The sequence below is a fragment of the Paroedura picta genome, chromosome 4 (assembly GCF_049243985.1).
Source record: "Paroedura picta isolate Pp20150507F chromosome 4, Ppicta_v3.0, whole genome shotgun sequence".
NCBI lineage: Eukaryota > Metazoa > Chordata > Lepidosauria > Squamata > Gekkonidae > Paroedura > Paroedura picta.
In genome coordinates this window covers 128,117,288-128,132,674 of record NC_135372.1, presented here as the reverse complement: position 1 = coordinate 128,132,674, position 15,387 = coordinate 128,117,288, and the positions used below count along the sequence as shown (strand labels likewise).

Sequence of the window (15,387 nt, the reverse complement as noted above, 5' to 3'; positions counted from 1 at the left end):
ACAGGGACGCATGGCGAAGACTTTCCTATAGAATCGCCGAGGGTCGGACACGACTAAACGGATGACATCATCATCATGATCATCATCATCAAGTTTTCCATTGTCTGATACCGTCCTACATCAGCAGCTCAATCAATCCTCCTGTGTAACGGGATCAAATCTCATCATTTAGCAAGATGACAAAGTATCAAGAGGAAAGTTGCTTGCAGCACAGTAACTAAGCAAATAATGTTGAAAATTAACCTTCCTTTCCAGAAAGATTATACAATACTCTTCCAATTCTCATTATGAGAATTTGTTGGACCATTCTTTGGCTTTCTCGTCTTTACTTTGAAACTTTAAATACCTGGCAAAAGTTTTTAAAACCTTGTGTAAATGAAGCACAGAATACCCCAGACATCAATAATGGTGCCATAAAAGAGTACTAATTTATGTTAAAATCAATGGAGCTCCAGCAACATTAAATATCTTTTCCCATGAAAAATGAATTTAAAATATTCTTTTGAAACAATTTTAAAAGTCTGAAAATACAGCAATAAGGGTAGTGTCCTTAAGGACACTGGCTCGACACTCTTAAGCAGAGTTGCATCTTCCTAAGCCCATTCATTTCAAGCATGTAATTCAGTGTCATCTTCAGCTACTTTCAAGGCCTGATGAGGACTAGGAGGGACTCTGGGCATAAAATGTTTGAGTTGACTGCATGACAACAATGCATCCTGATCATATATTTAGTCCAGACTAATATTAAATTTTCCTGCCTTACTAACTCTGGCAATATTGTAAGAACAAGAAGATCAAAAGACTATGAAATGAAGGAAAGATGGTGAGATAGAACTATGTAATCAGGAAGAGTAAAAGACAGAGACCGCTTAGAATAGGCGTAATTAGTGATAACAATTTGGCTAGTGTTTGCTAAGCTTGTTAAACCATGTAATGACTGAGGAATTCTACATCCTTGGAAAATGTATTATTTTACTACGGACAGATCTGTCTATCCTATGTAAAAGGGCACTGGTGATGAATTATGGTATATATGACATTTGAAAATGAACAAGTAGATGGGCCCAAAACAGCATGGATGTTATTAGAACTGTAATAATATTATTGAGTAGACATGGAGATGAGTTGGCATCTAGGACTGTTGCAAAATGTTTCCATTAGGTGGCTCACAACTCTTATCGGTAAGAAGTTGCTTTAGAATTGGGGGCTATTTTTAAGTCGGGAAAGGCCATCCAGGGCCCCTGAGAGAGTTGTCTAAAATAGGCTATAGATCAGGGGATAATGCACCGGATTGTTTTGATCTAGGAGTTCTAGGTCAGGGGTAGTCAACCTGTGGTCCTCCAGATGTTCATGGACTACAATTCCCATGAGCCCCCTGCCAGCAAACGCTGGCAGGGGGCTCATGGGAATTGTAGTCCATGAACATCTGGAGGACCACAGGTTAACTACCCCTGCTCTAGGTAACTAATAATGATGCTACATCACTTCTTTTGGCCTCATCATATAGTATATTATTTCTTGTTCAATACCTTGTTAGGCAGGTATTGTAATAGTAAGAATGCCTGATACAAAAATGTCAGATTCCATCCAACAAACTGGAGGAAACGCAGTGGTAACATAATGGTTAGCAATAACAGAGTTGCATGGTATGCTCAGGGCAGTATGCATGGACATGGGTAGTTGTTAGTGGGTTTCAGTACAAGTGCTGTCTAGGGCCTATTATGCATGGCCACTGAAACGGTGGCATGGAGAACGCGGAGGAGGAAGAAGCAAAGCAAACCGCTTATGCACAGGACAAAACGCAACGGCGGCAAAACCCAGAGTATCCGATTATGCACTCGGCTACTCTGAAGCTCCACTTTTTTCCGCATCTCGCTAACGCAGCTTTTTTGGCGGCATACGTTGACTCTGCTCCCGGTTGCCGCCTGCAGTGTGTGTAATTGGTGATTTTAGCTGAAGCCATTTCACCCCGAATGTGGACCTTCCACTCTGTTCATAATGGGCCTATGTGACCATTATGAACTTGTCCAGTGGAATTTAGAAAATGAACCTGTGGTGCAGAATGGTTGAGGTTCAGACTGATAAGAAGAAAATTGAAAGACCTGGTGGAATTTCTCAAGTGCTTGATTTTGCTGTCTCCAAACAGTCAAGATGTCACCGATAAATCTCAAGCTGAGGAGAGATTTTGTGGGTAGGAGTTAAGGTAGGATTGCTTCAAGTCAGTCATGAATGCATTTCTTTCGAAACGTAAGATGTCTACATTTCTGCAGAAATGTGGAGAATGCTGAATCATAAAATTTATTGCACCGACCCAAGATGTTCCAAGAAAGGATTTTTATTTGCCCGTCTACCTTTCACATAGTGTCCAGCACATGCTTGGTGCCCCCCCCCCCAAATATATCCATCATTGGATATGGTTGAAAGAAGTAAGGAGGTAGAATTACGACTGGAAACCTCCATAGGAGAGTCAGGCAGACCTGGCTCATGGTCTTCTAAGGAGCAATCAAGTAGCTCAACATCTGAGAGCTTGAGCATTTTTCGATGCTCGGAAGGGACTTTCTAAAAGTTGGCCCGTTCTTTCCCTAGAAGAATATATTACCGGTACTTTCTTTTCTCCAGAGTAATTTTAAGCTGTCAAAAGACTCAGATGAAGCCTGATCAGTGCTGTTAACATTGCAGAAAATGGGAGCTAAAGAAGAAGAAATTTTACTGTTTCTCAGCCCTGAGTGTTGCTGTGAGCTGTGCCAATTTATCAGTGATGGCTAGTTGTTCAGAGTCTGGAAGGGCTTTAAAGGAGTGGATTAAGTTCTCTTCAGTGGAATGCACAGATGTTGTGGCCCCAGTTTGAGTCTTTAGGGGAATGGCTAGGCAGTGTTCCCAGCTAATTAGATTCTTGGTTAGAGCCTGACCAGGCTCCCCCTTAGTGTTCAAAATTAAAAGTATAAGGTTATTTGCACAGTGGACTCTTTTATTAATAAGAGGAGTACACATAATATTGATTAAAATATCCAATGGATAGATGCCTTTGGAAGTCAGGATTTTTTTTTTCATTCAAAGTATCAAAGAAAGAAGGAGCCTCTTGTGGTGCAAGGTGGTAAGGCAGCCGACAAGCTGTCTGAAGCTCTGCCCATGAGGCTGGGAGTTGAATCCCAGCAGCTGGCTCAAGGTTGACTCAGCCTTCCATCCTTCCGAGGTCAGTAAAATGAGTACCCAGCTTGCTGGGGGGTAAAACGGTAATGACTGAGGACCGCCTCATGACCGCCCTGTATTGAGTCTGCCATGAAAACGCTAGAGGGCGTCACCCCAAGGGTCAGACATCTCTGTGCTTGTACGGGGGATACCTTTACCTTTTTATCAAAGAAATAATGGTTGAATGGACAAAGGTTAGGAGAAACCTGCTAGTCCCTGGAGAGTTGTAAAGGGGTTCAATTTCTTTGTGGTCAAAGTTTTTATTCTTGAATTTCAAAAATGCCCTCAAGTATTTCTCAATCTGGAATTCAGTAAAATGGACCCAGAAAATTGATAGACATACAATTAATCAATCAATTAATAGCACAAATTGAGAAGTGCTCCAGCTAGTCATCTTTCTAGCCTATGTTTCACATTTCTAAACAATTCCACATGGTCCACCACTTACAATAAATTCTTCATCTATATCAATCAATTTTATTCAAAATATCTTAATCAGAGCAATATTCTTCACCTGTATGTTTTGAATGGTACTTCCCAGAACAATTTTAATTGGCAGTCCTGGGTAAACATGCATGATGCTGCCTTTGACAAGCAAGGTCCCTGGCCCTAGTGACGTACACCTGGCCTCGACTCGGGCCAGAGCCTTTTTGATCCTGGCCCCTATCTGATATAATGAGTTCCCTGGAGAGCTGAGGGCCCTGACGGAGCTCTTCCACCAGGTCTTTGGTTGAGGCCAGGGCTTAGAACCACAGTGCCTCCCTCAGTCTATGCATTAATATCTTCTGTACCCCACCCCAGGATGGTCTGCTACGGGGTTAAAGGTTTTTTTTATGCTGCCAACATTTTATCATTAGAGATTTTATGTTGTTTGGGGGGTTGGGGATTTTATGGGGTTTTTATGGGATTATGTACTGTAACCCACCATGAGTTTCTGGAGAGTGGCAGGCTAGAAATGCAACAATAAATAGTTATCTTGGGTACTAAATTCACTCCCTGGTACCTGCTTTTTAAAATGTTTAAAACAAGTTTTTTAAAAAACCAAAACCTTAAATTACAAGTCTGGATGCAAAGGAATATATTTGTCCAGTGCTAAAAACCATCAAGACTAGGCACCAGGAGAACCTCAACTGTAGGGATTCTCAACCAGGGGTCCATGGAGCTCTGGGGTTCCGTGAGCTTTGGAAGGAGTCCTCGGCCTTTACCCTCCTACCTTAAGGGACTTGGCCTCAAGTTACCCACCAGAGGACTTGGAGAGTTGTCATTTTCCAGCAAATACAGGGTTTCTGTGGGTTTGTAAAACCTTAGTTGATAGGTATGGCTAACCCCATTGTACAGAGCTGGATATCAGTATTGGGGCAAGCCCTCATATAGTTATCAAAGAAAGTGTTACACTTTATAAAGATGGGACCAATAATGATTACAAAGGTGTGTTCAGAGGTCTTTAAAGACCAACTGGTCAAGATATTCTCAAAGTGTTCCAAAAATGATAAAAATGTGCAAACTTCAAGGACCCCTGCAAGTAATGCCAGCTGGCCACACCTGCATGTCATGGCCCGTGGAAGTGACATGTCACTGGAAGTGATATCACCACCCGCACTATTCACCCTCCTTTTTCTCCCCCAACATCTTTACTACTACTATAGCAACTCCAACTCATGATGACATGAAAGAATGGCAGGGTCTGAGAAGGCAAGCCAGACCCCCCATACCACAACACAAACAGTTCTCTCCCCCTTTGATTTTTACACCTATGCCAAGATTGACCGTCATGTTGAGTTGTTACAAAAAAATAACGGAGGCAAGAAGAAAGATAGTTGGAAATGCCAGAGCTGATGGCAGAGAAAAACTGGACCTGGGCATAGGTGTGGATCTACACTCGACATTCCCTGCCACTGTTTGCAGGTTCCCCTATTGTACAATTAGTTCATTACTCACTTATTCAGTATGAAGTCCCAATCAATTCCACAGACCAACTGTTTTAATTCATCTGTAAACAACTCAACAACTACATTTCAAGAAGCAACTATCCAAACAGTAATGCCCTTTCACTTCTTTGATCCTGTTCACCTCCCCACAGCCCGATGGAAATCTTCTGAAATCTCACAAACTTCTCCCACACTTTCTGCTACTGCATTCAGGAGAAGCCTGACCAGGAACCAGATGCTCTCTTTATAAAAAACAAAGCAAAAAAGTGTAAGGGTGGGGCACAGTCATCAGGAACCTGCAACAATGTGGGGGAAAATGGGGGAGCACCATTTTGACTAAGCAGACAAATTATGAGGCAGCTGTAATTGGAGGGGGAGGGTCTAAAGATGAAGGAAATTTGGGGCAAATGGAAACAGCTAAATAGCAAGGAATACCCTTTGCGATTACATGACGCAATTTGCTGTATGCTATTTTGCTGTGGGTAATCCTCCCTAAATCATAACAGTCTTCATTGCTATTGGCTTTTAAGTGCAATAAATCAAACTAGTGGTGTTATGCATCAGTTTGGTGTAGTGGTTAAGAGTGTGGCCTTCTAATCTGGCAAGCTGCGTCCAATCCTGCACTCCCCCACATGCAGCCAGCTGGGTGACCTTGGGCTCGTCATGGTGCTGATAAAGCTGTTCTGATCAAGCAGTAATATCAGGGATCTCTCAGCCTCACCCACCTCACAAGGTGTCTGCTGTGGGGAGAGGAAAGGGAAGGCGAATGTAAGCCGCTTTGAGACTCCTTCGGGTAGAGAAAAGTGGCATATAAGAACAAACTCTTCATCAGTAATATCTCTCAGCCTCACCTCCCTCACAGGGTATCTGTTGAGGGGATAGGAAAGTGAAAGGGATTGTAAGCCGTTTTGAGACTCCTTTGAGTAGAGAAAAGCGGCATATAAGAACCAACTCTTCTTCTTTATCAGGAACTAATCCATTTGTTGAGAAGGCAAGATATCCATCCATAGACAGTTAATTACTTAAAAATAGACACTGAATTACAGAGCTGAGTATCCAAATTCTGATCAAGGAAGCAATTCCTTCCCACAGCAAGTATTCCTGTGCATGACAAAAGCATATGCCATACAGTCAATAGTGCTGCAGTAGACAACGTCATGCTGCAGTCCCAACAGCAGCAGCTATCAAGGGACACAGGAAAAGTCAGGAGATTCCCTGACTACTTTCTCTGTTACCAGGAATTCTTCCTCTGTCTTCCAGTTAATATATTTCAACCCAGCACAAGGCGGTCCTGACAGAGGAATGCAAAGGCACTCCTCCATGCCAAAAGAGAATTAGCTGCATTCCAGCATGTCAGTCTTAAATGCTAAGATAATCAGGTACAGATCAAGGGATGAAATTATAATTGTTAGTATGGAGAATTACCTTCATGTGATGTTGCAAAGTCTGATATCAACTTTGAATATTTTTTTAGGACCGACCATCATCAATAAATTACAGTGCTTGTTGCAACTGGTATTAATATATAAGTAGGAGATACACAAGGATTTGCAGGGGGCAACTCATCTTGCCCTGTATCCCCCCCCCCAATAATTTATTCTGTCTTTCCCTTGGCAGCCCCTTTCCTACCTCCTTCTCACCCATCAGCCAACCAGAGAGGCTCCCCATGTTCAGTTTTCTGTCCCCTTGGCAGCCTCTCCCCAGGAAAAGTGTTGCCAAGTTTCAAGGGAGCTGCCACTGAGCCTGGTCAATCTGCATAAGTATAAAGTCACCTAGTGGTCACCCACCACACCTGTTCTCAGCAAGTCCTCCACCATCATAGAACAGGACAGGGGATGGAATGGGACTTTTTCCAGAGCTGTTTTGACCTCCAAGTCCACCCTTCATGCTCCTACAGCTTTGCAAAGCTTGGAAGGTTGGACAATATGTGATTGCTTAAAAAGGTAAAGGTATCCACTCAATATGGGGTGGTTTGCTAGTGCCTTCCCCAGTCATTACCGTTTACCCCCCCCCCCCCCCAGCAAGCTGGGTATTCATTTTACCGACCTCGGAAGGATGAAAGGCTGAGTCAACCTTGAGCTGGCTGCTGGGATTGAACGCCCAGCCTGATGGGCAGAGCTTTCAGACTACATGTCTGCTGCCTTACCACTCTGTGCCACAAGAGGCTCTATGTGATTGCCTAGCAACCCCCAAATGACTTTGAGCTCTCTGAATGTAATCTTAGTGGGCATTCATGAATTTAGGAGAGTCCCCTTATCTTTCTTGATGACACTTAAAAAATGAAAACTGTCCAGAAACCAGCAGCAGCAGCACAGGATCACAAAGAGTCCCTCTAACTAAAAAGCCCACTATTTATCTACAGGAGGATTTAAAAAGAGCTTTCAAAATCAGGTTTTATTAAATGGCCGTGTGCTACTTGCAAGTTTGCAGCGCTCTCCCATTTCTGGTGGGATAATGGCTAAATAAGTATACATGCTTGCATTTCGGAGCTATCTTCTGTCTCTTCCCCTCTCCCCTCATTTCTTCCATGCTTTGCAAAAGAAAAACCTGTTCTTCCCTCATTCTGTACCTGAAAAAGTGCCAGGGCACAGATTCTTCTATTTGGGGATTTAAAAAATAAAATCACACATACACCCCCATGTCAGCCAGATCTAAATCTACAAATCAGTTTCTCAGAAAGGGCTGCAAGGCTTTAAATTAAACAAACAAACAAAAACCTTGGAACTGTGCAGTGGTATTTTATTTATTAGATTTTTATGCCACCCTTCCATACAGCTCAGGGAGGTTTACATATAACATCACGGGGAGATACATGAATCGACCCAACATATAACATAGTCAATACATCAACAGTAATCTAACTGTGGTTCTGAATAACACAATTTCAATGGTCTTAAACAACAACAATATAACAGGAACTGTAACTTAGCTATGGTCCCCAGAGAGGTCAGACTGGTTTAGGCCATGGAAGGGATGTCTGAGGGGGACCTGTGGATGTTATTTGGCTTTGGTCGGTCTCAGGCAAATGCCTGGTATAGGAGCTCCCCTTTGCAGACCCTGCAAAATTGTGGGAGTTCATTCAGGGCCCTGATCTCTTCAGGGAGCTCGTTCCACCATGTGGGGGCCAGGACAATAAAAGCTCTGGGCCTTGTTGAGGACCGACGTGCTTGTTTGGGGCCAGGGATCACCAGCCAGTTGGCGGTGGCGGAGCGTAATGCTCTTTTGGGGGTATAGGCAGAAAGATTGTCTCTCAGGTACACAGGGCCCAGACCATGTATGGCCTTGAAGGAAAGAACCAAAACCTAAGCCTGATTCGGAATTGAATTGGGAGCCAGCTGAGTTGTTGAAGTATAGACTGGATATGAGATCTCCATGGTGTATTAGAGATCCTGGTATCCTGGCTGCTGCGTTCTGAACCAATTGCAGTTTCTGGGTCAAGGATAACAGTAGGCCTGCATAGGGCAAGTTGCACTAGTCCAGTCTAGAGGTCACCGTCGCATGGATCACTGTGGCTAGGTATTCTGGTGCCAAGTAGGGCACTAATAGTTTGGCTTGGCGTAGATGGTAAAAGGCCTGTCTCGCTACTCTCGTGACCTGCGCCTCCATGGAGAGGGAGGTGTTGAGGTTCACACCCAGGTTTTTGGCGCAGTGGGTTACTGCTAGATGCACTCCGTCCAAGTTGGGTAGGTGCACTTCCTCGCTTGGTCCCTTCTTACCCAGCCACAGGACTTCTGTCAGATGACTCTGCTTGAGCCATTTCGTCACTGCTGATTGCAATTCACACACTTACCTCAAAGAATGCCTCAAAGGATGCGCCTCTGCCCTTCCTTGGTATGCACAGAAATGCTTTGCTGCTCAGAGTCCCACTCCAGGACACTTACAGTGCCATCCTATGCTAAGGTCTAAACCTACATTGTTAGAAGTCTACATCAGTGGTCCCCAATCTTTTTATCACTGGGGACCGGTCAACGCTTGACAATTTTACTGAGGCCCGGGGGGGGTAGTCTTTTGCTGAGGGCCGCTGCCGCCTGAGCCCCTGCTCCACTTGCTTTCCCGCCAGTGCCCCTGACTTCCCGCTGCCTGCTGGGGGGTGCTGCCAGCAGCAGCTGCGCAGTGCCACGCCAAGGGGGAGCCCCAGCCATGGCAGCCGCTGGAGAGCACCAAAGGTGAGTCGGTGGCAGAGTGGCAGGGCAGCCCCCGAGGCAGCAGCCAGGGAGGAGGACGAAGAGGAGCCACGACCCGGTACCAACTGATCCACGGACCGGTACCAGTTCCCGGACCGGGGTTTGGGGACCACTGGTCTACATGGTGTGGGAGAAAGTCCTCAGTACTGGAAATCTGACAGTACATTTTTGAACTTCATGAATATTCCTCCTGCACATTAAAAAAAGGGCTGAATATCTGTGGACTCAAATGGCAGCTCTATTGCATGAAGAAAAAAAAAAGAATTGTCACTAGTGTCACAAGCATTCACATGCACCCCATAAGTATTTTCCAGTAGGATGACCTTTTTGTTGTTGTGATAATGGAAACAAATTCAGCAAACCTATTATAAAACTACACTGGAAAGAAAAGATGGTTAAAAGTGTTTGGCCTGTGCATTTGTGAAACCACTACAGGAGGCAGCACAGTCCTTACCTAAGATTCCAAAATTCAGAAAAACTTTCAAGCCCCTGCTGATTATTCTGTGTAATTCGGAAAACAAGAGGAAGCCTACCATGTTCCAGTCTAGGATCCAACCAGCTTTTCCACCAATGAAAAAGGGGAAGAGAGCCCCTTTGACTACAAAATACATCTAGGCTAAGGATCATAGAACCTGCTTGGATAAAAACCATATAGGCTGTAAGCAATGTGAGGAAGCAGGTGAGACTGAGTGAAAAAGGATCCAAACTTCTAATACACATATTTATAATACCACTACTGCATTATAAACATATTCCACAGCGATTTGTATCGTTTTTATACAACTATGATTGATAACAGACTGTGGAAGGATTCCTCCCTCACCCATCCTTCTGGTCCGTTAAACATTAAACTGTCTCCCATTCCTTGGTTTTGACAGATTACATCAATCACATGTTTTAAGGATATTGATTACAAGTTGCAACACCTCCACATAAAGCTGGTGCGAAAGGAGAGATTAGGAAGTACTGGCTTGCCAACAAAACTAATATTACTCACTAAAACTTAAATAGATGCTACATTAAAAGGAGCATGAAAGTTAAAGGTGTTTGTCTAAAGCAATTTATTTCCAATTCTTTTTACGTTACTCTAGTTTAGGCAGTGATTACTGATGAAGTTAGCAGCACTTAGACACATGTGCCCAGATGCTACCAATCGCAAGAAGAAGAAGAAGAAGAAGAAGAAGAAGAAGAAGAAGAAGAAGAAGAAGAAGAGTTGGTTCTTATATGCTGCTTTTCCCTACCCGAAGGAGTCTCAAAGCGGCTTACAGTCGCCTTCCCATTCCTCTCCCCACAACAGACACCCTGTGGGGTGGGTGAGGCTGAGAGAGCCCTGATATCACTGCTTGGTCAGAACAGTTTTATCAGCGCCATGGCGAGCCCAAGGTCAGTCAGCTGGCTGCATGTAGGGGAGTGCAGAATCGAACCCGGCATGCCAGATTAGAAGTCCACAGTCCTAACCACTACACCAAAATGGCTCTTGAATTATTGCTCTTAAATTATTGCTCTTAAATTCATTTAAAAGCCCTGGCTTGCAGTACCTCCTGAACATCTCCAAGGAAGGTGGCCACCTCAGTTCTTCATTCTACAGAGTTGGAGCCACAATGGAAAAGATCCAGGTTCTGGCTGATGCCAGATGGGGCACCCTAAGTGATGAGATTAACAAAAAGACAGCTGCCTGATGGCTATAACAAGTGCAGAGGAACTTATGGAAGGAGACTGTCCTTTAAATATATGGGTTCTACGGCATGAAGGGCTTTAAATTAATAATGAGCACCTTGGACCAAACTCACACTGGCAGCTAATGTAGATGTTTCAAAATGGGCACCATATATTCTCAGTGGCTTCCTCTGTCAATGGTTGGTCTGCTGCTTTCTGGATCAATTGTAATTTCCAGCCCCATTTAGAACACATTGCAGTAATCCAACTGTGAGGGTACAGAAGTATGTGTCATGATGCCAGATCATATTAATCTAGGTAATGAGAAAGAATGCTTTATCTATCATTTCAGCAAATAATTAGCCAAATATTTAAAAGAATAAGCAATAAAGAGGAGAAAAAGGAAAGCAAAGTGTACCAACTAATGGGGAAGAAACCTTCCTTTAAAAGTCAAGTCTTCTGGAAAAGAAGGGTCAGAAGAAGTAATTTCTAGTACACAGTGAGCCAAATGAGAATTATGATTGAATCTGGTGCTCTGACTTGGCAATGTTGGTCTCTTCAAGATTTTGGAAAGTTTATATTTCTACGCTGCCCTCTGCTACTTTAATTTTCTGAGACTTATATGGAGGGATGGTTTATGTATTCCATAACAACAGCAACAGCAACAGCAGCAGCAACAGCAACAGCAACAGCAATAATAACAACAACAACTACTACTACTACTACTACTACTACTACTACTTCTGCTCCTCTTGGAAATGAGAAGGTACCAAATAATTTATTCACAAGCAGGCTAGAAAATGACTTGCTTTGGGATGCTCTAACTTAGCTACTGACAAGAGCTCGTTTCATGTTTGGAATGCTCACAAACATTCTAGTTATTGAAGAGCTAATTCAACAGTAGCATCAATATAGTTCAGGGGTGGCCTGTGGCTCTCCAGATGTCCATGAACTACAACTACGATGAGCCCAGGCCAGCAGGGCGCTTATAGGGGCCCATGGTAATTATAGCCCATGAACATCTGGAGAGCCACAGTTTGGCCACCTCTGAGGTAGATACTGTGATGAAAGGAGTTTAACTGTTCTCTAGGAAAACCACACAATAGGATATTTCTGACTGTAATATGACATGATGAAAGAACTCTTAGGGAATTGTAAAGTGGAAGTTGCTGAATGGAGACATAGCACTGGAATGATATGTAGGGATCTGAAGAAAGGAGGAAGGGAATCAGAAGAATCTAAGGAAAAAGACATCGAAGATATGGGAAAGATGGTTGGCACTCTATTGGGGGGGGGAAAGAATGCAAAGAACTTCTATATCTGAGAATCAAAGATACCAAGCAAATTTTATTTATTTGTTTGTTTGTTTGTTTATGTATACCTCGCCCCTCCTAGCATGCTGGCTCAGGGTGGCTTCCAACATTAATGGGGAGCACTGGACTTCAAACTTTTAAAATCTCATCATAACCCTGTGGTTCGACACTGAAAAATCTGAAGGAAGGCATCTGCCCAATATCAAATGGTCGACATTATCATTTTGAACTTTTATTATACAGGTCTTGCTTCTCTTTCACTGCTGCTAAGAAGAAAGCAGAAAACTAATTTCATCTTGGCCCAAGTGAGGAAAGCCCCACTCCAAAGACAAAAAAAAAAATCTGTAATTCCTAAATATAGGGGTGTGTTTTGAGGGAAAGGCAATTCCCCACCACCACCAAGACTTCCACAACCCCTTGAATAAGTAGCAATCAATGGCAGCTGAAACAGTAGAACTGGGTGAAGACTTGGATCATCACATACTTCCCATGTTCCTCCATTCCACTGCCACAAATCTGAGAGCAAATTCCACTGCTAAATTTGAATATTTGCAACTTAATTCCTTTATTTGTATCAGCATATTGCTCATAATTTAACTATTACTGTTGCTAATGTTTATTCGTTAGAATTTTTGATCCATTTTTGAGACGCAATCTCAGCTACAAAGCAATGTATAAATATTGTAAATTCCTCTTCCAAGTTCCCAGAGGTAGAAGAGCACCCTCCGCCCACATTCCTAGGTTTTGGAACTTTCTACTCAATAAGCCTCAAGCTTCACATTTTCCATTGAATAATCCAGTTATACACAATCCATTTTTCCTACATGCATTTGTTTTTCAATTAAAAGCCTTGTATGATGTTGTTCACCCAACTGATTATAAAGTGCATTCTATTAAATTTCTTTACAGAGACCTTTTGAGCACTGTAAGCTTAACAGAGGAGTTAAAAGTACATGACAGCCAGTAGGGAGGGGGAAAAAATAGCACATGTTTTTAAAAATAGGACTGAAACCATTACAAACCCATATCCTACTCCAGTGGTTTTCGAATGCTGGTCTACATATGGACTAATGCCATGTTCCAATGGGCACTGAGAAGTATGCTGCCAGACAGCCAGCTGCATCTTGCTGCTGCTTGGTGGGAAGCTTAAGCTTCTCCCTCCAACAGCAAACAGAACTCCACCCTTCCAGCAGCAGTAGGCAGAATCTGCCTGCAAGGAAGAAAGCCCCTCCTACACAGCAGGGACAAGCTAAGCTTGGCTCTCTGTGCTGTGCTAATACAGCCTGCAAGAGAACCCCTCTGCCCTCCCTACCTTTCCCCGCCCCCAAGCAGAAGGCCAGATGGCAGGCAGTACTGTGCACTGAAAGAGGAGAAAGTATTGTACTAGCCATACTCAGCTTTTCCAGTTCTGGGTGGGAGGGACTGTACATGTGGCAGCAAAGACAGTTTCAGTCTCATGTATGAAAACAGCCACAGAGGAGTCACCTGTACATTAAAAGGAACTACTCTGCCTGCTTACTGTATTTCCCGTTTAAGACACTGTGTTGAGGGTACCATGCAATCAGAGCATGCCGTGAGTAATGGCTCCCGTAGAAACATGTTCCCAAATATTGCTGCAATATCATTGTTATTGCAGGAACAACTAACATCCATGTTGGCACACTGGAAAATTAAGTAGGATTCCAATACTCTGGAAATGTTTTGTTTGGCAAGTAAATTGCTTTAAATAATTTTGGAACTTAACCTGGGCTGCAAACCCAAGATCACCTAAAGTGGAAAAATTAAGCCTTGAGACATTCTAGCCATACTTTTTTACTCAAGATGAAAGCAGCATTCCCAAGTTCCCACGAAATGCTGGAAAGCTCCCTGCCATGAACTTCAGTTTGCAAACCACAAACTGACCAAAATTCATCACAAACTAGACTGTGAGCCAGTTCATGCCCATCTCAAATGGCTAGTTAGCTTTCGTGTTTTATCTGTGCATTTTACTGCTGCTGAACCATATGCCTTGTTTTTAAAACCATTGTTTCTAAATTTCTTCAATAAAGCCTTATTTTGCTTTATTGTGTGCGTGTTGCTTCGGGAGCTGCTGATACCAAATCCTGGTATCGTTTGGTTACGTGACTACACCAAGCCTATAAGCCTTGACAGTGGGCTAGAATTTTAATTTAAGAAACAGAATAGTGATGCTCTCTGTAGTTCATATGTGGGTAAAAGGTTGCATGTACACGAGCCACTTGAAGAGGACCAACATGTAGAACTTCAAAAATTGATTCTGAATATAATCCATATAGTTTAAAGTGACCATCTGTCCATCACCAAAACCAGCCATCCAGTCATCTCTGGGTGGCAGAAAAGCTTTTTGAAATGTGCATACTAAAACTGCACAACAAATTATAAATTGTAGTAAACACCCAAGGTGTGTGGCAAAAAGGTATTTCCTTCATGCAGTGAAGAACTCACACTTAAATAAAGAAATAGCAGCAGATCCGAATAGCTTCCCAACAGTGTGAGTGATGACAGCATGAGCCTTCTCTGCTTGGAATACTTGTTCTTCTAGGAAAGAAGCATGCTGTCCAACCATTTTAAAAAATGCCTAGAGTTGTTAGAGGAGAAAAAAGCTAATGAGACAAAATCTTCCTAGGTTTCAGAGTTGTTGTGGTTTCATTTTCTAATGTTAAGAAGGGGTACTTCTAGGTAACTGCTTCCTTGATCAGTCACAGTTCTTGTGCAAGTCACACTGAATCAAGTGCATACCACCTGCAATGCAGACTGGGGTTGTGCTAATCTCCATTCTGATCACTGCTACTCCATATATAGAAGATAAGGAGGATGCCATCATAGGGATCTACTATTAGTGCAGTACTGTATTTTGATGGTCTGACAACTGTGGCTTTTCACTAGTATCTTCTGAACTTTCTTGAGCTGAAGAGAGGCATAACAACCAGAATACAGCACTATGCAGAACGAGACTTCATTATGGGGTCCATATCTTAAACTGTCTTGCTTTCTATCTAGACTTAATAATGGAGATTTTGTGTAGACATGGATTTAAGTACAATACACAACTCAGAAAATGGTCAATTACAGGCCAGGCTAAGAGGCAAAGTTGTTGGT

At 43.0% G+C, this 15,387-nt stretch overlaps 1 protein-coding gene across 1 annotated transcript in view; it reads right to left on the bottom strand.

Annotated features, from left to right (window-relative positions):
- Nucleotides 1-1,434: 1,434 nt before the first annotated feature.
- BCAS4 (breast carcinoma amplified sequence 4) overlaps nucleotides 1,435-15,387 on the bottom strand; it is a 37,995-nt gene continuing 24,042 nt past the window's right edge. The window contains exon 5 of the mRNA XM_077336232.1: nucleotides 1,435-14,866. Within this exon, the coding sequence (XP_077192347.1) occupies nucleotides 14,714-14,866 (153 nt within the window). The 3' untranslated portion in view covers nucleotides 1,435-14,713. The remainder of the gene's footprint in view (nucleotides 14,867-15,387) is intronic.